The sequence below is a fragment of the Coregonus lavaretus genome (assembly GCF_964263955.1).
Source record: "Coregonus lavaretus genome assembly, contig: HAP1_SCAFFOLD_1461, whole genome shotgun sequence".
Classification (NCBI taxonomy): domain Eukaryota; kingdom Metazoa; phylum Chordata; class Actinopteri; order Salmoniformes; family Salmonidae; genus Coregonus; species Coregonus lavaretus.
In genome coordinates, this window is record NW_028157737.1 from 62,882 (window position 1) to 90,149 (window position 27,268).

A 27,268-nucleotide genomic window follows, 5' to 3' on the forward strand; every position below is an offset into this window, starting at 1 on the left:
GCTGGTTGAATGAGTGGCCTATAAAAGCTACTTCATCTGCAAGAGAACAGGCGGCTGCACCAGCGACTGTCAGAAGTTATGTGATTTCCTCATATGAACGTGAAAGTAAGTGTGTAGCCTACGCAGTTACACAATGGCTGTTGAAACTGTGGCACATATTTCTCGGTAACATTAGAAGTCGGATAAATGTGTTGATATGTAGGAAAGACGGGCAGACTGTCATAGGTCTAGGCTAAACTACAAACTATTATAAGGTCGACGTCAGACATTCAATAGTCCGAGTAGGTTTGAGCTGTGATCACTTACCATGTTGACAAACCTGATGGTCTCCGTTTGAAATGGTGTGTAAAATACCATGCCTAGGCTACAAGCTCTGTCCTGCTACTGTTAGGTCTGTAACGTTATGGGAACTGATCTGAACAGGTTTAGGCTGGTCATCTAGGATATGTAGGCTATAGCTGAGGTATAGACCTCCATCTGTATCAGGACTAGGCTCCTGCTACTGTTACTGTTATAACGTTATGGGAACTGATCTGAACAGGTTTAGGCTGGTCATCTAGGCTATAGCTGAGGTCAGTGGTGATTTTAGCATGTCAATCTTGGTGGGGCAAAACATAAATAAAGGGGGATGCATGCCAGCAAAGCCACTCCACAACACAACACTAAACAATACATTCATTGCACTATAACGGTGACAAACGGTGCCCACAAACTGTTAGGGCCGACATAAAGCAGAGTCCCAACAGCAGAGTCCCAACAGCAGAGTCCCGACAGCAGAGTCCCAACAGCAGAGTCCCAACAGCAGAGTCCCAACAGCAGAGTCCCAACAGCAGAGTCCCAACAGCAGAGTCCCAACAGCAGAGTCCCAACAGCAGAGTCCCAACAGCTGTCCTATCATTTCTCTTCATTATTTCTCTTCATATGACAAGGATTAAAAAGGATTTGCCTGTAGATTGTCGACTTGATTCATGATGATGACTGCTGGCTAAGATTTTGAAAGTATGATGTTGACATGATCAGTCCAATCAAAGCTACTGTAGATATAATGTGATTTGATGTCATTTTATCTGTGGCCAATGACCTTCGTGGATGGGCACTTCTAATGTAACTCTGTGGCAGCACCCAAGGGGCTTGAATTTTCTAGCTCTACTCTTAGACTTGGCAGTGACGTAGTGTCCCCATGAGTGACAGAACACTGAGCCAATCACGGCGCAGCGCTCTGTATTTTCTTCTGGCTTGCCCCACCACCACAGAAAGCACTGAGCTAGGCTGAAACACCTGCATTTTGGAGCTGCCTTACTCAAGAAAACAAAAAAGAGACTGTGTCTATATTAACTCGATGATATATATATATTTTTACATTGTTTGCAAACTGATATGTGACACGTATTAATGCCAAAATAACATGCAAAACAGGAAAGGCCACCTGCCCTTAATGACGGGTCGCTGGTTGAGAGAATGCCAAGAGTGTGCAAAGCTGTCATCAAGGAAAAAGGGTGGCTTTTGAAGAATCTCAAATATAAAATACATTTTGATTTGTTTAACACGTTTTTGGTTACTACATGATACCATATGTGTTATTTCATAGTTTTGATGTCTTCACTATTATTCTACAATGTAGAAAATAGTACAAAATAAAGAAAAACCCTTGAATGAGTATGTGTTCTAAAACTTTTGACCGGTAGTGTATATATTTTTTACATTGTTAGCACACTGATATGTGACATGTATTAATGCCAAAATAACATGCACAACAGGAAAGGCCACCTGCCCTGAATGACGGGTCACCACTGGCTGAGGTATAGACCTTGATCTGCTTTACACAAAAAAATACTGTTATACATTATAACCTAGCCTACTTTAAATAATAAAAAATCTCTTAATTGTTGCAAAAAACCTTTCTGTATAGATCACTGATCCCCCCCAGATCAATCAAGCCCGTTTTAGCCCTTCTGTCTACATTCTCAGACAAGTTTAGAAAAGAACAGATTTAAAGATAATAATTGGCTGACTTTTAATGAATACAAATAAGTGTGAGACATGGCCTTGTGTTGCTGCACTGTCTATAACTACCTTAACAAACAGTGACTTATTATTATTATTGACAGTTAACATGGAGAAGAGATGTCACAACCAGATGTTCATTTGATTGCATTAAATAGCCTGACTGTTTCGATATGTCTGTTAGTAAATGTTTTGTAAGATATAATTAATAAATGATAACAATTCACATTCAAGAATTACTGTGTTAACTACAACCAACATGTTGGATCTCTGTTTAGGGGTCAGTGGTCTAAAATGAGTCTCTCTGGGGAGAGAGAGGAGGGGGGCCCTGCCTCTAAAATGAGTCTCTCTGGGGAACATGACACCAAAGCTAAGAGGTGAGATGACAATTTTGTTTAAGAATTATTAAGAGTTTATTTCCTAAATGCTATTTCCACAATAATCAGAAATGGTTGCTTATGGGTACCTTCAATATTACTGTTCTCAGATGTTTAATTAATAGATTTTAGATGTAGATAATTATTATTATTTTTATTGCAAAACGCTATATATCCATTGTTTAGCTGAAATTGAATGTTCGTATCCTGTATATTTGACTGTATTATCTGGTTGTCTCACCTAGCTATCTTAAGATGAATGCACTTACTGTAAATCGCTCTGGGTAAGAGCATCTGCTAAACAGGTGGGGCTCTGCCCTGAATGACAGGTCACCACTGCTCCAAAGCAATTACATGTTGCACAGGAACCACTGACTCGCTGCATGTTTCTATTATCAAGACACCTGCTGGTACCTCTTAACTGGTTAGGACAGCTCATGAGGTGTCCTAAATATCTGCCAACTAGGTGGGACGCTTATGAATAAAGAGGCTTCATGCATAGCTTTAATTTATACCCATAAGAGTAGGACTACAATGGCTTTATTCTCAGCACTTATACGACACATTTTCTACTCTGAGACACTTTGTGGATATGGGCCCAGATCTCAAAATATTGTTATAAAAAAACTTAGAATGTTTGTTTTACATATATATATATATAAAAATGAATATTACTAATGTAAGCCACTGTAAAGACTGGGTTTAGTTTATTGTGTTGCTCTGCTCATGTCCGCGTTCTGAAACTGTCCGCGTCCCCGTACAGAACTGTCCGCGTCCACGTACGGTTTGGCGCCAAGCATATTGTCCAGTTACGCGCAGAGTGGGCAGAGGTGATGTTGGGACATAACGACGGAGTTCGTTACAGTGTTGAGACACCGAAGTTTATTGTTCAATTTGCTTTTTTGCTTAATGGTCAGTGACAGTATGAGTGTAGCCAGATCCTTTTCACTCGCTAGTCTTGTTTAATTGTGTGGTTCAACGGGTTCGTAATCATCCTCGAGGGACAGACGAACGACCTGCTAGCTAGCCAAGCTAGTCGGTACAGCTAGCTAAGCTAGCTACTCTTTACCAGTAGCATCCTAGTTATCCTAGCTACCACTACATCATCACCGGCTGCCTGCATTTCTTGTGGACCGATGGAGCTCCCTGGTTGTTTCTTCCACCTGTTAAATACCGTGGAGGGCTTCTCCCTCTCTCGTTGACGGATGCTGGCTACCTACCATCCCTCTGTCCGGTTCTCCTCTCTTCACTAGATGGACGGTAACTTTAGTGTTTAATCCCTCTGTGTCCAAGGACTGAACTTTTGAATATTATTTTCGGGGCGCCTCAAGTGACATTTTTTACAACGTTTTTTTCTGATAAAATTAGTTCATTGCATCCGCCATGGAGCCCAGTTTCATAATATTACCTTCTGTCCCTGGTTATGATGTAATTGCGAAAAAACAGGCCTTACTTTAGGTCATTTTTCACCCTACCAGCTCCTATTAGTTCTATTGAGCTCCGTGACACCGACTCGCCTTCAGAACGTTCTATTCCCAGCCCATTGTTCTGCGTCACAATGCCAGCTTCACTATTGTTATCAATGAGACCTGCCTGCGTTAACCCTGTAGGTTTACCTCAGGTAACTTATTATTAACAAGGTTACGGCTACTTGGTGAGCGTTAACCCTGTAGGTTTACCTCAGGTAACTTATTATTAACAAGGTACGGCTACTTGGTGAGCGTTAACCCTGTAGGTTTACCTCAGGTAACTTATTATTAACAAGGTTACAGCTACTTGGTGAGCGTTAACCCTGTAGGTTTACCTCAGGTAACTTATTGTAACGACCCTGTATTGTGTTCTGTGTTCATGGATGTGTTATCGTTCTCATGGGTACTAGCAGGGGTTAAATATGCCAGGACAGATGGAAAGGTTGGGGGGGTATGATGGGTAATCCCGCGGGGTTTTGGAATGATTAAATAGGGGTTACGGTCTCATCTCTCTCTTCTTCTGCTCGGGACCATTGATTTGACATGTTCTATTTGTGTATGTTCGAGGTTTAGCGGCGTGGGTTGTGGCCTGAACAATAGCCCATTCAGGAATAAACCTGTGTTCTGCCTGTACACCTGGTGCCCGTCTCTCTTTTACTTTATGACCCAGCTGGGTCATTACATTGGTGTCAGAAGTGCTTTCGAACGACGGGATAGATCGAGATTAGGCGAGTTAGCTGTTTCAGTATAGGCCGTGGTTAGCTTTAGCGTGACTCGCATCTACGGTCAGGATGATCGGGGCGAGGCGGAAAGTTAAGGAAGAGTCGGACAAAGTGTCCGTTGTGGGCTCGGGTGTACCCGGTCGGGAGGGTCAGGCGATGACGGCTGTAGAAGAGCTGGAGAGCCACATGGCGGGAGTTAAATTGTCAGTCAGCAAGATGGCAGAACGGGCGGGTTTTCCTTCAAACCGCTCGACCAGAACAGACGTCACGGCGACGGAGATATCGACGTCACCGCGTGCGGAAATGGCTGGACCTCCTTATGTAAACAGAGATGGCAGCGCCCTATTGCCATTAGCCACGGTAGCGGCTAAACTTCCAAAGTTCAATGGACAAGGTAAATGGGAAGTTTTTTTCACTCAATTCGAGTTGTTGGCTAGAGCCGGGAGGTGGTCTGACGAGACGAAAGGGTTACAGCTTGCCCTGAGCCTGTCAGAGGAGGCGTCGGAATGCCTGCTAACGCTAGCCCCGGACGAGAGGGGCGACTACGGTGCGCTAGTGGAGGCATTGGGGGTCCGTTTCGGCAGCGATGCACAGCCCAACATGCTGCGGATTGAACTGAATAACAAAAAGAGACTTCAGGGGGAATCATTAAAGGCGTTGGCAAGTGATATTCTGAGCCTGACCAGGCGGGCTTATGCAAATATGCCGATTGGGGTGCAAGACGAGCTGGCACGGGACAGTTTTATTAGAGCGCTCTCCCCCACCGAACTGGGTAAGCATGTGCAGATGTCGGACCCAGCATCTCTGCGGGCTGCAGTGGAGATAGCCAGGAAGAGGGAGCTGATCTGGGGTGAGGGAGTGAGAGTGGAGGTTGCCAGTCAACCAGAGGTGAGAGCAGCGGCGGCCGGGGTGCCGGGGGTCACCAAACCAGAGTGGGTCGACGAGTTGGGAGGGTTAGTCAAGACCGCTTCGCTTGTCATTGAGAAGGGCTCCAGACAACATCGCAGTGTCAGCTCAACTTCCATTGTCTGCTGGGGTTGTGGCCAGCCTGGCCACATTCAGCGGGAGTGTGGCAGATTCTCCAGTCAACAGGGAAACGACAGCGGGTTCTCGCGCAGGGGGCAGCGCGGGCCCATTCCTCCGCCCCCGAACCCACAGTAAGCAGAAGATGTACCCAGCAGTGCAGGCAAGAGGGTGGGGACCTGCTTCCCCAGGGTGTAGCTGCCACCGTGTTTCCTAGTCCGGTAGTTGTGGTGGGACGTACCACCATTGGGGACTTCTGCAATGTCATCGTCAAGGTAGAGGGGGTGGAATGTTTGGCCCTGGTCGACACGGGCTCTACAGTAACCCTGGTGAGACCAGACATACTACCTGTTGGGGTGCGGGTGGAGCCGACCTTTGTCCAGCTACGGACTGTCACGGGGGAGCTAGCCCCCATGTTAGGGAAGTGTCGGGTGTCTGTGACTGTGGGGGGGAGAACTGTGGGGTGTCCGGTGTGGGTAGCAGCGGTACAGGACCCCTGTATACTGGGAATGGACTTTTTGAAAAACTGTGGGGCTCAGTTGGACTTAGCTTCGGGCACTTTGAGGCTGTCGGGGGGGCCCACAGTGGGAATGTCGCCTTCGGGAGGGCCAGCAGGGGGCAGGGCTGTCCCTCCGTCTTCCTCCAAGCTTGCCGAAACTCCACTGGTCGTCCCGGCTGCTCCCTTGGTCGTTGTGCCATCCCAGCAGCTGTCTCCGGCGGCAACGACCTTCACTCCCCATAATGGTGCAAGCACAGGCACCCCAGTAGCCCAAAACACACTGGCTCCTTCACCCCATCAGCCCGACAGGGGGAAGGAGGAAGTTATCGACGCCGTTGAGGCTGTGTGGCTGAAAAACTGTCAAGGTCTGGACGAGAGACAACAGAGACAGTTAAAGCAGCTGCTGTTTGACTTTAAAGATAGCTTCGCTTGGGGGGAAGATGAGGTAGGGCAAACGCACCTGGTTCAGCACGACATCGACACTGGGGACAACCAACCCATTAAAATTCGGCCCCGTCGCATTCCCCTTGCCAAGAGGGAAGCAGCAGCCACAGCTATTGCTGACATGTTGCGGGCTGATTTCATTGAGCCATCAGATAGCCCATGGTCCGCGCCGGTCGTCATGGTGCCTAAGAAAGGGGGTAAACTTAGGTTTTGTGCGGACTACAGGGGCCTAAATTCTGTCACCATTAAAGACTCTTACCCCATACCGAGGATCGATGAGTCGCTAGACCACGTCAGAGGGTCCTCGTGGTTCTCTTCCCTTGATCTGCGCAGTGGCTACTGGCAGGTGCCCCTCTCGCCTGGGGCACGTGAAAAAACGGCCTTCTCCACGGATAGGGGCCATTGGCAGTTCAAGGTGCTGTGCTTCGGGCTTTGTAATGCTCCTGCCACCTTTGAGAGGCTCATGGACAGAGTGCTGGCGGGGGTTCCGAGAGACGAGTGTGTCGTGTACCTAGACGACATATTGGTACACGGCACGTCGTTTGAGGGGGCACTGGGGGCACTTAGGCGAGTGCTGGAGAGGATCTCGGGGGCGGGGCTAAAATTACACCCGGAAAAGTGCCATTTCATGCAAAGGAAGGTGGCGTTCCTGGGTCATCAGCTGGGTGGTGAGGGTATCAGCACGTTGCCAGACAAAGTGGAGGCTGTGAGGGGGTGGCCAATTCCAAGGGGAAAAAAAGAGGTTAAGAGCTTCCTGGGTCTGGCATCCTACTATCGTAGGTTTGTGAAAGGGTTTGCGGGGATAGCAGCTCCTTTGAACCACCTTCTCAAGAAGGACACTGTCTTTCAGTGGACCGAAGAGCACCAGCGGGCGTTTGAGGCCCTCAAACGTGCCCTGGTGGAGGCCCCTGTCCTGTCCTCACCAGACCCAAACCGTCCGTTTATCCTGGACACCGACGCAAGCAATGAGGGCTTGGGGGCCGTGCTGGCTCAGCGTGGTTCTGACGGGGAGCACGTAGTAGCTTATTACAGCAGAACTTTTGATAAGGCTGAAAAACGCTACTGCGTGACAAGGAGGGAGCTTTTGGCTGTCGTGGCAGCAGTACGCCATTTCAAGTACTACCTGGGGGGCCTGCCGTTTGTGGTGCGGACGGATCACTCCGCCCTGCAGTGGCTTCTCTCCTTCAAGGAGCCAGAGGGTCAGATCGCCCGCTGGTTGGAGGAGCTGCAACCCTACTACTTCCAGGTGGAGCACAGGGCCGGCCTTCGCCACAGCAATGCAGACGCCTTGTCCCGCCGCCCGTGTGCTGAGGACGGCTGTGGGTACTGCGCCAAACGGGTGGAGCGAGAGAGGGAACGAGGAGGGAGTCACCGCCACGGTGAGTCAGCTGAGGGTGACAGAGTGCCGGGAGCTTGAGGCTGTGGACGTCGGGGAGTGGAGGCGTCGCCAGGAGGAGGACGCAGAGCTGCGTCCTGTGCTGGGGTGGGTGGAAGAGAGAAGACGACCGCCATGGGGGGAAGTAGCCCCTCTATCACCAGTCACCAAAGGACTCTGGGCTAAATTCTCAGTCCTTAGAGTGGCTGAGGGAGTGCTCCAGAGGGGGTGGAAAAAGCCGGCTACTGGAGAAATGACGTGGCAGGTAGTGGTTCCCAAAAGGCTGCAAGGGAGCGTGTTACAGCAGCTTCACGGGGGAGTAGGCGCAGGGCATTTTGGGGTCTCCAAAACGTTAAAGCGCGTACGTAAAGGCTTCTATTGGGCCAGGCACAGGAGGGATGTGGAGGACTTTTGCAGGCAGTGCGATGAGTGTGCTGCTAAGAAAGGACCTCCAGGTCAGTCACACGCCCTCCTACAACAATTCCCAGTAGGGGAGCCCATGGAGAGACTGGGGGTAGACATAGTTGGACCGTTTCCAACCACAGACAGCGGTAACAGGTGGATTCTAACTGCTATGGACTACTTCACCAAGTGGCCAGAGGCTTACGCTCTCCCAGACCAGGAGGCAGAAACAGTAGCTGATGCATTGGTAGGGGGAATAATCAGTCGGTTCGGGGTGCCACAGTCTATACACAGCGACCAGGGGAGAAACTTTGAGTCACGGGTGTTCTCAGAGTTGTGTAGACGGTTAGACGCGGAGAAGACGCGCACTACTCCGCTTCACCCCCAGAGTGATGGGCTGGTGGAAAGATTTAACAGAACATTAGCACAACAGCTGGCTATCGTTACCTCAAAACACCAGAGAGATTGGGACACCCACTTACCGTTTATTCTTATGGCATGTAGGTCGGCTGTTCAGGAATCGACTGCGTGCTCCCCAGCGCTACTAATGTTAGGTCGTGAGTTGCGCACCCCAGCCGAACTGACGTTTGGCCACCCTCCTGATAACGACGACGGGGTTTTGCCTGGCCCGAACTATGTTCGTCGACTGCAGAACCGGTTAGAAGCGGCTCACACCTTCGCAAGAGAGCAACTCGAGAACGCAGGAATGCGCCAAAAGCGCCACTATGACTCACGCGCTAGGGGGAGGCACTTTGGAGCGGGAGAACGCGTGTGGCTTCACAACCCCACGCGCAAGAAGGGGCGGTGCCCAAAGCTGGACAGTGCCTGGGTGGGGCCGTGCCTGGTGATAGAGAGAGTGGGGGAGGTGACGTACCGGGTGGAGGTTCCCCCACGGGGCAGGAGGGTGGTGGTCCACCGGGACCGATTGGCGCCCTACAGAGGGAGGAAAACGGTAGGGAATGGAAGTGAGGACTCTGATGTGAGCACACGGGGACAGTCTAGCGAGGAGACTCTAGTGCCAGCTGAGCCTGGGACGGGGGCTGCCTCTTCGGGGGGTGCTGGAAATGACATTGGGGCAGATGAGTGTTCTGGGGGTCCACCAGTGAGAGTCAAGGGGAGGCACAAGAGACTGATGCGACCTCCGGGTCGTTTTAAGGATTTTGTTTTGTAACCCTAGGGGCTAGGGTTTAGAAAGGGGGGGGCTATGTAACGACCCTGTATTGTGTTCTGTGTTCATGGATGTGTTATCGTTCTCATGGGTACTAGCAGGGGTTAAATATGCCAGGACAGATGGAAAGGTTGGGGGGGTATGATGGGTAATCCCGCGGGGTTTTGGAATGATTAAATAGGGGTTACGGTCTCATCTCTCTCTTCTTCTGCTCGGGACCATTGATTTGACATGTTCTATTTGTGTATGTTCGAGGTTTAGCGGCGTGGGTTGTGGCCTGAACAATAGCCCATTCAGGAATAAACCTGTGTTCTGCCTGTACACCTGGTGCCCGTCTCTCTTTTACTTTATGACCCAGCTGGGTCATTACATTATTATTTCCAAGGTTACAGCTACTTGGTGAGCGTTAACCCTGTAGGTTTACCTCAGGTAACTTATTATTAACAAGGTTACAGCTACTTGGTGAGCGTTAACCCTGTAGGTTTACCTCAGGTAACTTATTATTAACAAGGTTACAGCTACTTGGTGAGCATTAACCCTGTAGGTTTACCTCAGGTAACTTATTATTAACAAGGTTACGGATACTTGGTGAGCGTTAACCCTGTAGGTTTATCTCAGGTAACTTATTATTACCAAGGTTACGGCTACTTGGTGAGCGTTAACCCTGTAGGTTTACCTCAGGTAACTTATTATTAACAAGGTTACGGATACTTGGTGAGCGTTAACCCTGTAGGTTTATCTCAGGTAACTTATTATTACCAAGGTTACGGCTACTTGGTGAGCGTTAACCCTGTAGGTTTACCTCAGGTAACTTATTATTAACAAGGTTACGGCTACTTGGTGAGCGTTAACCCTGTAGGTTTACCTCAGGTAACTTATTATTACCAAGGTTACAGCTACTTGGTGAGCATTAACCCTGTAGGTTTACCTCAGGTAACTTATTATTAACAAGGTTATGGCTACTTGGTAGCGCGCACACTGTTCACCTGAGTACATGTTGTGGTCACCTATAGTGAGGTGAGACACAGTTTTAGAGGCGATAGCTGGCGGATAGCCATCAAACATTAAACATTTTCTGGTCATGGTTAACCATATTTGTTTTAAGAAAAAAGTGTACAATCTAAACAAAACGCAAGTCCCTGTCCTCTTTTTCAAGATGTGGCCGATTTTAAACAGCCAGAAGACATTTTTTAATTAAGAAATAACCATTTTTTTGAGGACTTGTTGTTTCTAAATGGCTGCTGGATAATTTGATATGCATCGAAATCTTCGTTCATAGGCATCAAATTGAGCGAATGCTGCGCAGGTTCACTGAGTTGCAAACCAAATGGGTATAATGGGGTGATTGTTGTCTAATCTGGTGGTCTAGCTAATGGATTTGTAGATCAGACGCAGTTGCTACCTCAGATTATGAGCCTAAGCCTAGCAAGTGTCATGAAGTGTCAGGTCTCCCGCAGTGGTCTAAGGCCACTAGAGATCCTGGTTCGAATCCAGACTGTTGTAGCCGGCCGCGACCGGGAGACCCGTGACAAAAAAAAAAATGTAAATGTGATGAATGAGTTATGTAGTACCCACATATGGCCACAAGGAGGAGCAAGAGTGCCATAAACCCATACTGTTTTTTGCCATAAAAACCCTAAACCTAACAATCAATCAAATGTATTTATAAAGCTCTTTTTACACCAGCAGATGTCACAAAGTGCTATACAGAAACTCTAACCCTACTTATAACCTATTTTAGCATTAACCGTAACCCTAATTCTAGGGTAGGGTAGCCTAGAACACTTTTATAACTATTTTGCTAATAATATTAACTTAGTAAATACAATTATAGTATTATTTTGTTACTCAAAACCTGTCTAAGCGTTTTGCTGTTTATTTTTATTTTTTATTAGTTATTTTATGATATTTATTATTGCAAGGCAGAACACTTAGACACATTTGTGTTATTTTTCTAATATGGTTTGAATTGGGTGACCTAGTAACCTCTGTGTGAAAGTCCAGCAATTGCCATGGGATAGGTGGGGCAGGTTTGAGACTGATCAAAGGAATTAACAAGAAAAATACACTTTATTTTTCAGCTGCCTCACTAATGTCCGTACGTAAATTAATAACTTGTAATGCTAAATATTTCCAATAGATGGCAGCATAAGACCATGAAGCATCAGTTATAGGCTACAAGCAGCAATATGATTGACATAAAATAGCATGCAACCAAATACTATATGTCCCATGTCTAAAATGGTCACTCATTACTTTAGTTAGCTATATATCTCGTATTAGGCCTGTGATGCTTTTGGAAGAGCAATTAAATAGTGACTATAGCAGGTGTTGAACCCCGGGTAAATAATCACTAGTCAGTACTACTTATTTCTCTGAGAGTGAGGCAGATATATATTAATACTGTGTAAAACCTAGCAGTACTACTTATTTCTCTGAGAGTGAGGAAGATATATTATTACAGTGTAAAACCTAGCAGTACTACTTATTTCTCTGAGAGTAAGGCAGATATATAGCATTTTGCAAAAAAACATGATTATTTGTCTGTCTGAAATGAAACCATCAAGTGATAGATTTTAAACAAATACATGTCTGTCGTTGAACAATCCCATGCCATGATTAGATAGTGAAAAAACACACCAATCTCTTTCATAATTTCTTTAAACAATAAAAGATAATTTACCAACATTTCTGAAAATTGATATATAGCGTTTTGGAATGAAACTCTTCTTATGTTTCCCCATCTGAGCTCAGAGTAGATGAGAGATGTAATGTTTGTCTCTGTTGTGTTGAAGTCCAATCAAGCAGAAGAGACCAGCCTCCCCTGTACCCAGCTGTGTTTCCATGAAGAGTGACCAGTCTATGAATCTTCCTATAGTGTTTAGAGAGGGAGACTTTTCTAACCTAAACCTTTTTTCCATTTTCATAGTCCTGAAACAATATTAAACTAACACAACATTCCCTCCCTGTGTGTGTGTGTGTGTGTGTGTGTGTGTGTGTGTGTGTGTGTGTGTGTATGTGTGTGTGTGTGTGTGTGTGTGTGTATGTGTGTGTGTGTGTGTGTGTGTGTGTGTGTGTGTGTGTGTGTGTGTGTGTGTGTGTGTGTATGTGTGTGTGTGTGTGTGTGTGTGTGTGTGTGTGTGTGTGTGTGTGTGTGTGTGTGTGTGTGTGTGTGTGTGTGTGTGTGTGTGTGTGTGTGTGTGTGTGTGTGTGTGTGTGTGTGTGTGTGTGTGTGTGTGTGTGTGTGTGTGTATGTGTGTGTGTGTGTGTGTGTGTGTGTGTGTGTGTGTGTGTGTGTGTGTGTGTGTGTGTGTGTGTGTGTGTGTATGTGTGTGTGTGTGTGTGTGTGTGTGTGTGTGTGTGCACTCCCTGGATGAGGAGATGTAATCTGATGTTTTGTCCACAGAAACCAACAGGAGAGATCAGAGTCAGAGATTCTCAGTGGTCAGTCTTCCCAGAGTCATCAAACAGACCTGGCCTCCATATTCTGTGTATGTGGTCCTGTTATGTACATTTGTTTTTGTTTACCTCAAGTAAAGGTGATCTGTCAATCATTCGTTAATGAGAAAGCATTTAGTCTCTTGCTTAACTGATTTACTTGATTTATTTCAGTTGCTTGAAGAGAATATTATGACATTTGTGAAGAACGAGCTGAAGATGTTCAAGAGGATTCTTAGTCCAGAACTCCCAGAAGGCTTTGAGAGTCAGAAGCAGGATAAGGAAGTGGTGGATGCTGAAGATGAGAAGCAGGAGAGCATTGCCAGAGAGGGGGCTCTGAAGATCACACTGCACATCCTGAGGAAAATGAACCAGAAGGAGCTTGCTGACACACTGGAGAAAAGTAAGAGCTGTCTGCCTCATGTTGAATGCTGTTTTAGAACATTTAAAAGCTGTAGCTAAAGTACAGCTAAAGTAGCTGTGTAACTCAATGATATTGTAGCAGCCTTAACACGACACCTAGTGACCTCATCAAGTAGCAGCGGGGATGTTTTGTGTTGATTAAATTAGAGAGAGAGAGAGAGAGAGAGAGAGAGAGAGAGACAACATTATTAATGCCATCAATAATACCAATAATGATATAAATCAGTCACACCAGTGTGTAATGCATTATGAAAACATTTACAGATTTATACAGACAGTTAAGAGAATAAATGATTATAATTTAAAGTCTTACAATACTGTAGGCATTAAAACAGACGTAATATTAATATCCTCTGTGTTATTTCTTCATTCAGATGAGCTTGCTGTGATTTGCCAACGTGAACTCAAATCTAATCTAAAGAAGAAGTTTCAATGTGTATTTGAGGGGATCGCTAAACAAGGAAACCCAACACTTCTCAATAAGATCTACACAGAGCTCTACATCACAGAGGGTGGAACAGGAGAGGTCAATAATGAACATGAGCTGAGACAGATTGAGACAACAACCAGGAAACAAGCAAGACCAGAGACTGCAGTCAAATGTAACGACATCTTCAGACCCTTAACTGGACAAGACAAACTTATCAGAACTGTGCTGACAAAGGGAGTCGCTGGCATTGGGAAAACAGTCTCTGTGCAGAAGTTCATTCTGGACTGGGCTGAAGGAAAGGCAAATCAGGATGTCCAATTTGTATTTTCATTCCCTTTTCGGGATCTGAATTTGATGAAAGGGGATAAACACACTTTCATCGAACTTCTCAATCACTTCTCAATGGAAACCAAAGAATCAAGAATCTCCAACTACGACAAGTACAAAGTTCTGTTCATCTTTGATGGTCTGGATGAGTGCCGACTGCCCCTAGACTTCCAGAAGAACAAGATTTGTTGTGACGTCACAGAGTCAACCTCAGTGGATGTTCTGCTGACAAATCTCATCAAGGGAAATCTGCTTCCCTCTGCTCTCCTCTGGATAACTACCCGACCTGCAGCAGCCAATAAGATCCCTTCAGGGTGTGTTGACCAGGTGACAGAGGTACGAGGGTTCAATGACCCACAAAAGGAGGAGTATTTCAGGAAGAGATTCAGTGATGAGGACCTGGCCAGCAGAATCATCTCACACATAAAGACATCAAGGAGCCTCCACATCATGTGCCACATTCCAGTCTTCTGTTGGATTTCTGCAATAGTCCTTGAACACATGCTGAAACATAAGAGAGAAGTGATGCCCAAGACTCTGACTGAGATGTACTCACACCTTGTGGTGTTTCATACCAAACAGAAGAATGAAAAGTATCTTGGGAAAGAAGAGACAGGTCCACACTGGAATAAAGAGAGCATTCTGTCACTGGGAAAACTGGCTTTTCAACAGCTTGTGAATGGCAATCTGATTTTCTATGAAGAAGACCTGAAAGAGGCTGGCATTGATGTCAATGAAGCCTCAGTGTACTCAGGATTGTGCACACAGCTCTTTAAAGAGGAATGTGGGCTGTACCAGGACAAGGTGTACTGCTTCGTGCATCTGAGCATTCAGGAGTTTCTGGCTGCTGTATATGTGTTCCTCTCATTCATCAACAACAATGAGAATCTAATGGATGAACAGCAATCAACGTCCAGGAACTTTTCTGTGAGGATCAGACACAAGCATAAAGTTACTGTCTACAAGAGTGCTGTGGATAAAGCCTTACAAAGTGAGACAGGAAACCTGGACCTTTTCCTCCGCTTCCTTCTGGGCCTCTCACTGGAGTCCAATCAGAAGCACTTACGAGGTCTACTGACAAAGACAAGAAGCAGCTCACAGAGCCATGAAGAAACAGTGAAGTACATCAAGGAGAAGATCAGGGAGAATCCCTCTCCAGAGAGGTGCATCAATCTGTTCCACTGTCTGAATGAACTGAATGACCATTCTCTAGTGGAGGAGATCCAAAGCTACCTGAGCTCAGGAAGTCTCTCAGAAGAAGAACTGTCACCTGCACAGTGGTCAGCTCTGGTCTTTGTGTTGCTGACTTCAGAAAAGGAGCTGGATGTGTTTGACCTGAAGAAATACTCCAGATCAGAGGAAGGTCTTCTGAGGCTGCTGCCAGTGGTCAAAGCCTCCAGAGCTGCACTGTGAGTACATAAAATGACATATAAAAACTAATCATCAGGAAGAAATATTAAGTTTAGAGAAATATATGTATTATAATATATATTACATTGAAAAACGTACTGAATCAATGCATTGATGTTCATATTTGTATAACAATATGACCATACAATTCTAGGAGATGGAAGATGAATCTATATGTTGTTTAAGAGAATAAACCAAATGCATCTGCCATTGTCCTTCTACACTACTGGTGTTAAATTAACAGTGTGTTTGTGAAATCATTATGATCTCTTTGTCAGGCTGTCAGGCTGTCTAGTCACAGAGGAAGGCTGTGCTTCTCTGGTCTCAGCTCTGAAGTCAAACCCCTCACACCTGAGAGAGCTGGATCTGAGTAACAATGACCTGAAGGATTCAGGAGTGAAGCTGCTCTCTGCTGGACTGGGGAATCCCCACTGTAAACTGGAGACTCTGAGGTCAGTATTCCTGTAGTTGGTCAACAAGTGATAACTGTTCACCAGATCCACTTGTGTTTACCAGGCACACATAGTCCACACCATATGTGTTTAGACAGTGAAGCTTACAGTTTTAAATTTGGTGCTATGCTCCAGCATTTTGGATTTCAGATATAATGTTTCATATTAGGCAACAGTACAGAATGTCACCTTTTATTTGAGGTTTTTCATACATATCTGTTTTAGTGTTTAGATACGAAAGCACTTTACGTATCTAGTTCTCCCATTTGAAGAAGTCGTAATTATTTGGACAAATTCATTTAGTCAAAAGTGTAGAATTTGGTCCCATATTCCTTACCTGCAGTGATTACATCAAGCTTGTGATTCTACAAACTTGTTGAATGCATTTGCAGTTGTCTTGGTTGTGTTTTGGATGATGATTTTCCCAATAGAAACTGAATGGTTAATAATGTCCTGTCATTTTGGAGTCACTTCACTTGTATTGTCAGTAAGAATAGAAGATGTTTCTGAACACTTCTACATTCATGTGGATGCTACCATGATTATGAATGATCCACCTGGCTACCACTACCCTGGCCACCAGCTCTGCACCCTCAGCTGCAACTTGCCCATGCCCCCCCCCCCCCCCGCTTCTCCTTCACACAAATTCAGACAGCTGATCATACCCCCTCTGTTATTGGTAATGGTGAGAGGTTAGCATGTTTTGTTGTAGCCTCTGTAACTTTCTCACTCATTATTATTCATGATTCATTCATGATGTTTCTTAATCATGTCATCATCAGGATTAATTTAGTAGTGTTTAGAAACATGTTATCTACTCACTTAGACAGAAAATTACTCCAGCCATCATCCACCATTCAGTTACTATCGGGCAAAACATAACCCAAAACACAACCAAAACAAACTGCAAATGCAACCAACGAGTTTGGGACCAAATACTAAACTTTTGACTACTTTAATACACTATGAGTGAATTTATCAAAATACTTATGACTTCTTCAAAAGTGGGGGACTAGATACATAAAGTGCTTTCATTTCTAAATGGTGAAACAGATATGTATTCAAATACCCTCAAATAAAAGGTGACATTATATACTGTCACCTCATATGAAACATTTGATCTCAAATCCAAAATGCTGGAGTATAGAGCCACATTTAAAATGTTAGCTTCACTGTCAAAATAGATGTGGTGTGGACTGTATACTCAATACATTCTACCGTATTTTTCGACTATAAGCCGCGCCTTTTTTCCCATTTTTCGACACTGCGGCTTATATAACGGTGCGGCTAATCTATGGATTTTTACAGCTAACGGCCACTAGAAGACCTCCTAAATCTATGGATTTTACAGGCAGTCACAGGCTTGATGTAGTCATTGCATTCAAAGAATATGGGACCAAATACTAAACTTTTGACTACTTTAATAAACTATAAGTTAATTGGTCAGAATACTTAGGACTTCTTCAAATAGGGGGACTAGATACATAAAGGGCTTTTATTTTTCTAAATGGTGAAACAGACTTGTATAAAAATTCCCTCAAATTAAAGGTGACATTATATTATGTCACATCATATGAAACATTTGATCTCAAATCCAAAATGTTGGAGTACAGAGCCATATTTAAAATGTTAGCTTCACTGTCAAACTAGATATGGTGTGGACTGTATACTCAATACAATCTAAATCTGATACCTCACTGTCTGTCTTTAGACTGATACTGCTTTTTAAACTGCTCTGGTCAGTCTACTCAAATATTCGTACTATACATTTTTCTCTCTACAAGCAATATTATGATAATTTCTAATTATAATTCATTTATGAATAGATATGGCAGGTTTCAGAACACTGATATATCTGAATATGTTGAAAAAATATACTGCCACTATTATCACCACCAAAGAATAGCAGTGTGATTTTAATATGATTTGACTCTTTGCAGGCTGTCAGGCTGTCTAGTCACAGAGGAAGGCTGTGCTTCTCTGGTCTCAGCTCTGAAGTCAAACCCCTCACACCTGAGAGAGCTGGATCTGAGTAACAATGACCTGAAGGATTCAGGAGTGAAGCTGCTCTCTGCTGGACTGGGGAATCCCCACTGTAAACTGGAGACTCTGAGGTCAGTATTCCTGTAGTTGGTCAACAAGTGATAAATTGTTCACCAGATCCACATGTGTTTACCAGGCACACATAGTCCACACCATATGTGTTTGGACAGTGAAGCTTACAGTTTTAAATTAGGTTTTTAGATACAATGTTTCATATTATGCAACAGTACAGAATGTCACCTTTTATTTAAAGATTTTCATACATATACAGTGAGGGAAAAAAGTTTTTGATCCCCTGCTGATTTTGTACATTTGCCCACTGACAAAGAAATGATCAGTCTATAATTTTAATGGTAGGTTTATTTGAACAGTGAGAGACAGAATAACAACAAAAAAATCCAGAAAAACGCATGTCAAAAATGTTATAAATTGATTTGCATTTTAATGAGGGAAATAAGTATTTGACCCCTTCTCAATCAGAAAGATTTCTGGCTTCCAGGTGTCTTTTATACAGGTAACGAGCTGAGATTAGGAGCACACTCTTAAAGGGAGTTCTCCTAATCTCAGCTTGTTACCTGTATAAAAGACACCAGTCAACAGAAGCAATCAATCAATCACATTCCAAACTCTCCACCATGGCCAAGACCAAAGAGCTCTCCAAGGATGTCAGGGACAAGATTGTAGACCTACACAAGGCTGGAATGGGCTACAAGACCATCGCCAAGCAGCTTGGTGAGAAGGTGACAACAGTTGGTGCGATTATTCGCAAATGGAAGAAACACAAAATAACTGTCAATCTCCCTTGGCCTGGGGCTCCATGCAAGATCTCACCTCGTGGAGTTGCAATGATCATGAGAACGGTGAGGAATCAGCCCAGAACTACACGGGAGGATCTTGTCAATGATCTCAAGCCAGCTGGGACCATAGTCACCAAGAAAACAATTGGTAACACACTACACCGTGAAGGACTGAAATCCTGCAGTGCCCGCAAGGTCCCCCTGCTCAAGAAAGCACATATACATGCCCGTCTGAAGTTTGCCAATGAACATCTGAATGATTCAGAGGAGAACCGGGTGAAAGTGTTGTGGTCAGATGAGACCAAAATCGAGCTCTTTGGCATCAACTCAACTCGCCGTGTTTGGAGGAGGAGGAATACTGCCTATGACCCCAAGAACACCATCCCCACCGTCAAACATGGAGGTGGAAACATTATGCTTTGGGGGTGTTTTTCTGCTAAGGGGACAGGACAACTTCACCGCATCAAAGGGACGATGGACGGGGCCATGTACCATCAAATCTTGAGTGAGAACCTCCTTCCCTCAGCCAGGGCATTGAAAATGGGTCGTGAATGGGTATTCCAGCATGACAATGACCCAAAACACACGGCCAAGGCAACAAAGGAGTGGCTCAAGAAGAAGCACATTAAGGTCCTGGAGTGGCCTAGCCAGTCTCCAGACCTTAATCCCATAGAAAATCTGTGGAGGGAGCTGAAGGTTCGAGTTGCCAAACGTCAGCCTCGAAACCTTAATGACTTGGAGAAGATCTGCAAAGAGGAGTGGGACAAAATCCCTCCTGAGATGTGTGCAAACCTGGTGGCCAACTACAAGAAACGTCTGACCTCTGTGATTGCCAACAAGGGTTTTGCCACCAAGTACTAAGTCATGTTTTGTAGAGGGGTCAAATACTTATTTCCCTCATTAAAATGCAAATACATTTATAACATTTTTGACATGCGTTTTTCTGGATTTTTTTGTTGTTATTCTGTCTCTCACTGTTCAAATAAAGCTACCATTAAAATTCTAGACTGATCATGTCTTTGTCAGTGGGCAAACGTACAAAATCAGCAGGGGATCAAATACATTTTTCCCTCACTGTATTTTTTTACCGTTTAGAAATGAAAGTACTTTATTATGTAGTTCTCCCATTTGAAAAAGTCATAATTATTTAGACAAATTAATTTAGTCAAAAGTTTAGTATTTGGCTCATATTCCTTACCTGCAGTGATTACATCAAGCTTATGATTCTACAATCTTGTTGAATGCATTTGCAGTTTGTTTTGGTTGTGTTTTGGATGATGTTTTTCCCAATAGAAACTGAATGGTGAATAATGTCCTGTCATTTTGGAGTCACTTCACTTGTATTGTCAGTAAGAATAGAATATGTTTCTGAACACTTCTACATTCATGTGGATGCTACCATGATTATGAATAATCATGAATGAATCGTGAATGATGATGAATGAGAAAGTTATCATCATCCACCATTCAGTTACTAACGGGCAAAACATAACCCAAAACACAACCAAAACAAACTGCAAATGCAACCAACGAGTTTGGGACCAAATACTAAACTTCTGACTACTTTAATACACTATAAGTGAATTGGTCAGAATACTTATGACTTCTTCAAATGGGGGGACTAGATACATAAAGTGCTTTCATTTCTAAATGTTGAAACAGATATGTATGAAAATACCCTCAAATAAAAGGTGACATTATATACTGTCACCTCATGTGAAACATTTGATCTCAAATCCAAAATGCTGGAGTATAGAGCCACATTTAAAATGTTTGCTTCACTGTCAAAATAGATATGGTGTGGACTGTATACTCAATACAATCTACCGTCATTTTCGGACTATAAGCCGCGCATTTTTTCCAATTTTTCGACCCCTGAGGCTTATATAACGGTGCGGCTAATCTATGGATTTTTACAGCTAACGGCCCCTAGAAGACCTCCTAAATCTATGGATTTTACAGGTTACAGTCCACCAACTTTAACTCTATGGGCTCTATGACCGGTCCGCGCCCCCCACCTTTAAGCGGCGGGCTCCAGCAGGAAAAGCTGGAGGCCGGAAAAGAGTGAGACAGGTAGCGCGCAAAAGTAAAAGTGGAACCGAGAGTGGTACGAGAGACAGAACGAGAGACAGAACGAGAGCAAGACAGACAGACATTACGAGAGCGAGACAGTTTGTGCAAAGGAAGTTTTCATGCACAAACCCTCATTATGGAAAACAAACGTAGAAATGCATATGATGCAGCTTTTAAGTTAAAGGCAGTCAATCTGGCTGTAAAAGAAGGAAATAGAGCTGCTGCACGTAGCCTTGGCATCAATGAGTCAATGGTGAGACGTTGGAGACCCCAGCGGGAAGAACTGTCTCAATGCAAAAAGTCAAAAAAAGCTTTCAGAGGTAATAAAAGCAGATGACCCGAACTTGAAGACTTTCTTGAAGATTGGGTGAACACACAGAGAGCAGACGGCCGAGGTGTTTCCACCGTGCAGATCCGACTGAAAGCTGAAACAGTCGCCACCGAAATGAAAATTGAAAATTTTAGAGGTGGACCATCCTGGTGTTTCAGATTTATGAGACGAAAGGGACTCTCCATCAGGGCGCGGACGACTGTGTAATGAATGAGTGGCTGAATGAGTGGCTGAATGAGTGGCTGAATGAGTGGCTGAATGAGTGCTACGTCAAGCGCCCTGGAGGATTCTTTCGCCCAAAAAAAGCTTTGCTCGTTTTGGACAGCATGAGGGCCCATATAACGGATTATGTGAAAGCAGCCATCAAGAGCACAAACTCGATTCCAGCTGTGATTCCTGGGGGAACAACGAAGCATCTGCAGCCACTCGACATCAGTGTCAATCGTGCGTTCAAAGTGGCACTACGCGTTCAGTGGGAGGCGTGGATGACTAGCGGCGATAAATCATTCACCAAAACTGGTCGCATGCGAAAAGCAACTTTCGCTCAAGTTTGCGAGTGGATCCTGATAGTGTGGAGGAGTGTCAAAACATCCACGATCATTAACGGGTTCCGAAAGGCTGGACTGCTGCGTGATGAAGAGGAGGACGCCGCCACAGCAAAGGCCCTTCAGAGGTTGTTCGATTCCGTCAGTGACGAAGAGGAGTTCGTTGGTTTTGAGAGCGTCAACGAAGGAGAGAGGAGAGTGGCTGACGAAGCCACCCTGAGCCTGTTCATTTCCGACACTGAAGATGAGGACTTTGGTGGTTTTAGTACGCAGGAAGAAGACGGAGATGAGGATTAATGACTTGACTTTTCTGGTTACAGCCGTGTACTGCACCTTAGCCTAAAAGATGAAGACGAGGATCAATGACTTTTCTGGTAGGCTGATTACCGTATATTTTAAGCAGCCGTGTTGCTGCAACTTTAGGTTTACGCGCTTACTGTCGTGTTACAGGCACTTTATTTTGCACTTTAAAAAAAACACATTTAATTTAGCAATTGATATTGCCTCGTCAAGCGCTGTAAGCTTTGTTTTTTGTTATGGTACTACTGTAGGCTATAATGTAGATAAATATTCAAAGATGTGCACACTTTTTCAAGGTTTTTCAAAAATTACCAAAGTTAAGTGGTTAAATGATTGTGACGCTATTAACTAATTTTGCTGGAATACGTTATGCAAATATGCAACTTGTTTGTTGAAATGTTAATAAATGGGAGCTTCCTCAAGCAGCCATCTCTTTCCCGACAATCCCCTCTGTGCACGAACCCTTACATATGGTAATTAAACATTAAAACACCTGCGGCTTATAGTCCAGTGCGGCTTATATATGTACACATCATTCAATTTAGCTGCTGCGGCTTATACTCCGGTGCGCCTTTTAGTGCGGAAAATACGGTAAATCTGATACCTCACTGTCTGTCTTTTGACTGATACTGCTTTTTAAACTGGTCTGGTCAGTCAACTCAAATATTCGTACTATACATGTCTCTCTCTACAAGCAATATTATGATCATTTCTAATAATGATACATTCATTTATGAATGGATATGGCAGGTTTCAGGACACTGATATATCTGAATATGTTGTAAAAATATACTGCCACTATTTTCACCACCAAAGAATAGCAGTGTGGTTTTAATATGATTTGACTCTTTGCAGGCTGTCAGTTTGTCTAGTCACAGAGAAAGGCTGTGCTTCTCTGGTCTCAGCTCTGAGGTCAAACCCCTCACACCTGAGAGAGCTGGACCTGAATAACAATGACCTGAAGGATTCAGGAGTGAAGCTGCTCTCTGCTGGACTGGGGAATCCCCACTGTAAACTGGAGACTCTGAGGTCAGTATTCCTGTAGTTGGTCAACAAGTGATAACTGTTCACCAGATCCACATGTGTTTACCAGGCACACATAGTCCACACCATATGTGTTTGGACAGTGAAGCTTACAGTTTTACATTTGGTGCTATGCTCCAGCATTTTGGGTTTGAGATATAATGTTTCATATTAGGTGACAGTACAGAATGTCACCTTTTATTTGAGGGTATTTTCATACATATCTGTGTTACTGTTTAGAAATGAAAGCACTGTATGTATCTAGTTTTCCCATTTGAAAAAGTCGTAATAATTTGGACACATTGTCACGATCGTCATATGGAACAGACCAAGGCGCAGCGTGATGAACGAACATACTTTAATTAGTTAAAGCGTAAACACAATACAAAACAAGAAACGACTCGTGAAGTCCACGGTATCAATGACCGAACACGGAACAAAAACCCACAAACACAAAGGGAAAACAGACAGAATAAATATGGCTCCCAATCAGAGACAGCCAACGACAGCTGACACTCGTTGCCTCTGATTGGGAGTCACTCTAGCCAACATAGAACTAAACACAACAGAAACTACCAACCTAGAAATAAACACAAAGAATGAACACACCCTGGCTCAACATATAGAGTCCCAGAGCCAGGGTGTGACACACATTCTCTTATATTGTATTAAAGTAGTCATAAGTTTAGTAATTGGTCCCATATTCCTTACCTGCAGTGATTACATCAAGCTTGTGATTCTACAAACTTGTTGAATACATTTGCAGTTCGTCTTGGTTGTGTTTTGGATGATGTTTTTCCCAATAGAAACTGAATGGTGAATAATGTCCTGTCATTTTGGAGTCACTTCACTTGTATTGTCAGTAAGAATAGAAGATGTTTCTGAACACTTCTACATTCATGTGGATGCTACCATGATTATGAATAATCATGAATGAATCGTGAATGATGATGAATGAGAAAGTTACAGAGGAACAAGGATCATACCCCCTCTGTTATTGGTAATGGAGAGAGGTTAGCATGTTTTGTTGTAGCCTCTGTAACTTTCTCACTCATTATTATTCATGATTCATTCATGATTTTTCTTAATCATGTCATCATCAGGATTAATTTAGTAGTGTTTAGAAACATGTTATCTACTCACTTAGACAGAAAATTACTCCAGTCATCATCCACCATTCAGTTACTATTGGACAAAACATAACCCAAAACACAACCAAAACAAACTGCAAATGCAACCAACGAGTTTGGGACCAAATAATACACTTTTGACTACTTTAATGCATTATAATTGAATTGGTCAGAATACGTTTGACTTCTTCAAATAGGGGGACTAGATACATAAAGTGCTTTCATTTCTAAACGGTGAAACAGATATGTATTAAAATACCCTCAAATAAAATATGAGATTAGATAATGTCACCTCATATGAAACATTTGATCTCAAATCCAAAATGCTGGAGTATAGAGCCACATTTAAAATGTTATCTTTGTCAAAATTGATATGGTGTGGACTGTATACTCAATACAATCTAAATCTGATACCTCACTGTCTGTCTTTTGACTGATACTGCTTTTTAAACTGCTCTGGTCAGTCTACTCACATATTTGTACTTTTATATTTTTATCTCTACAAGCAATACTTTGATAATTTGTCATTTCTAATAATGATACATTCATTTATGAAAGATATGACAGGTTTCAGGACACTGGTATGAATGAAAATGTTGAAAAAATATACTGCCACTATTTTCACCACTAAAGAATAGCAGTGTGGTTTTAATATGATTTGACTCTTTGCAGGCTGTCAGGCTGTCTAGTCACAGAGGAAGGCTGTGCTTCTCTGATCTCAGCTCTGAAGTCAAACCCCTCACACCTGAGAGAGCTGGACCTGAGCTACAATCACCCAGGAGACTCAGGAGTCAGACTGCTCTCTGCTGGACTGGAGGATCCACACTGTAAACTGGAGACTCTGAGGTCAGTATTCCTGTAGTTGGTCAACAAGTGATAACTGTTCACCAGATCCACATGTGTTTACCAGGCACACATAGTCCACACCATATGTGTTTGGACAGTGAAGCTTACAGTTTTACATTTGGTGTTATGCTCCAGCATTTTGGATTTGAGATAGAATGTTTCATATTAGGTGACAGTATATAATGTCACCTTTTATTTGAGGATATTCATATATATTTTACTGTTTAGAAATGAAAGCACTTAATGTATCTAGTTCTCCCATTTGAAAAAGTATTTTATTTTAATTTAGTCCAAAGTTTAGTGTTTGGTCCAATATACTTTGCCTGCAGTGATTACATCAAGCTTGTGATTCTACAAACTTGTTGAATGCATTTGCAGTTTGTCTTGGTTGTGTTTTGGATGATGTTTTTCCCAATAGAATCTGAATGGTGAATAATGTCCTGTCATTTTGGAGTCACTTCACTTGTATTGTCAGTAAGAATAGAAGATGTTTCTGAACACTTCTACATTCATGTGGATGCTACTATGATTATGAATAATCATGAATGAATCGTGAATGATGATGAATGAGAACGTTACAGAGGAACAAGGATCATACCCCCTCTGTTATTGGTAATGGTGAGAGGTTAGCATGTTTTGTTGTAGCCTCTGTAACTTTCTCACTCATTATTATTCATGATTCATTCATGATTTTTCTTAATCATGGCATCATCAGGATTAATTTAGTAGTGTTTAGAAACATGTTATCTACTCACTTAGACAGAAAATTACTCCAGTCATCATCCACCATTCAGTTACTATTGGACAAAACATAACCCAAAACACAACCAAGACAAACTGCAAATGCAACCAACGAGTTTGAGTCACAAGCTTGATGTAGTCATTGTGTTCAAGGAGTATCGGACCAAATACTCAACTTTTGACTACTTTAATACACTATAAGTGAATTTGTCAGAATACTTATGACTTCGTCAAATAGGGGGACTAGATACATGAAGTGCTTTCATTTCTAAATGGTGAAACAGATATGTATTAAAATACCCTCAAATAAAAGGTGACATTATATACTGTCACCTCATATGAAACATTTTATCTCAAATCCAAAATGCTGGAGTAAAGAGCCACATTTAAAATGTTATCTTCACTGTCAAACTAGATATGGTGTGGACTGTATACTCAATACAATCTAAATCTGATACCTCACTGTCTGTCTTTTGACTGATACTGCTTTGTAAACTGCTCTGGTCAGTCTACTCAAATATTTGTACTATACATTTTTCTCTCTACAAGCAATATTATGATCATTTCTAATAATGATACATTCATTCATTTATGAATAGATATGGCAGGTTTCAGGACAGTGATATATCTGAATATGTAGAAAAAATATACTGCCACTATTTTAACCACCAAAGAATAGCAGTGTGGTTTTAATATGATTTGACTCTTTGCAGGCTGTCAGGCTGTCTAGTCACAGAGGAAGGCTGTTCTTATCTGGTCTCAGCTCTGAAGTCAAACCCCTCACACCTGAGAGAGCTGGATCTGAGTAACAATGACCTGAAGGATTCAGGAGTGAAGCTGCTCTCTGCTGGACTGGGGAATCCCCACTGTAAACTGGAGACTCTGAGGTCAGTATTCCTGTAGTTGGTCAACAAGTGATAACTGTTCACCAGATCCACATGTGTTTACCAGGCACACATAGTCCACACCATATGTGTTTGGACAGTGAAGCTTACAGTTTTACATTTGGTGCTATGCTCCAGCATTTCAGATTTGAAATTGTTTCATATTAGGCAACAGTACAGAATGTCACCTTTTATTTTAGGTTTTTCATACATATCTGTGTTACTGTTTAGACATGAAAGCGCTTCATGTGTCTAGTTCTCCCATTTGAAGAAGTCGTAATTATTTGGACAAATTCATTTAGTCAGAAGTTTAGTATTTGGTCCCATATTCCTTACCCACAGTGATTACATCAAGCTTGTGATTCTACAAACGTGTTGAATGCATTTGCAGTTTGTCTTGGTTGTGTTTTAGATTATGTTTTTCCCAATAGAAACTGAATGGTGAATAATGTCCTGTCATTTTGGAGTCACTTCACTTGTATTGTCAGTAAGAATAGAAGATGTTTCTGAACACTTCTACATTCATGTGGATGCTACCATGATTATGAATAATCATGAATGAATCGTGAATGATGATGAATGAGAAAGTTAC

General features: G+C 43.3%; 1 protein-coding gene across 1 annotated transcript; it reads left to right on the top strand.

Moving 5' to 3' along the window:
* LOC311124978 (NLR family CARD domain-containing protein 3-like) lies at positions 1–25,067 on the top strand (the record flags this gene model as incomplete). The annotated part of the gene is made up of 8 exons (XM_084199065.1): positions 1–105; positions 2,283–2,381; positions 12,890–12,974; positions 13,096–13,324; positions 13,719–15,502; positions 15,869–15,963; positions 17,904–18,077; positions 24,878–25,067. Exons 2-8 carry the CDS (start codon positions 2,299–2,301, stop codon positions 25,065–25,067), a joined length of 2,640 nt encoding a protein of 879 aa, XP_084055191.1. The 5' UTR covers positions 1–105; positions 2,283–2,298.
* Between the last annotated feature and the right edge of the window lie 2,201 nt (positions 25,068–27,268).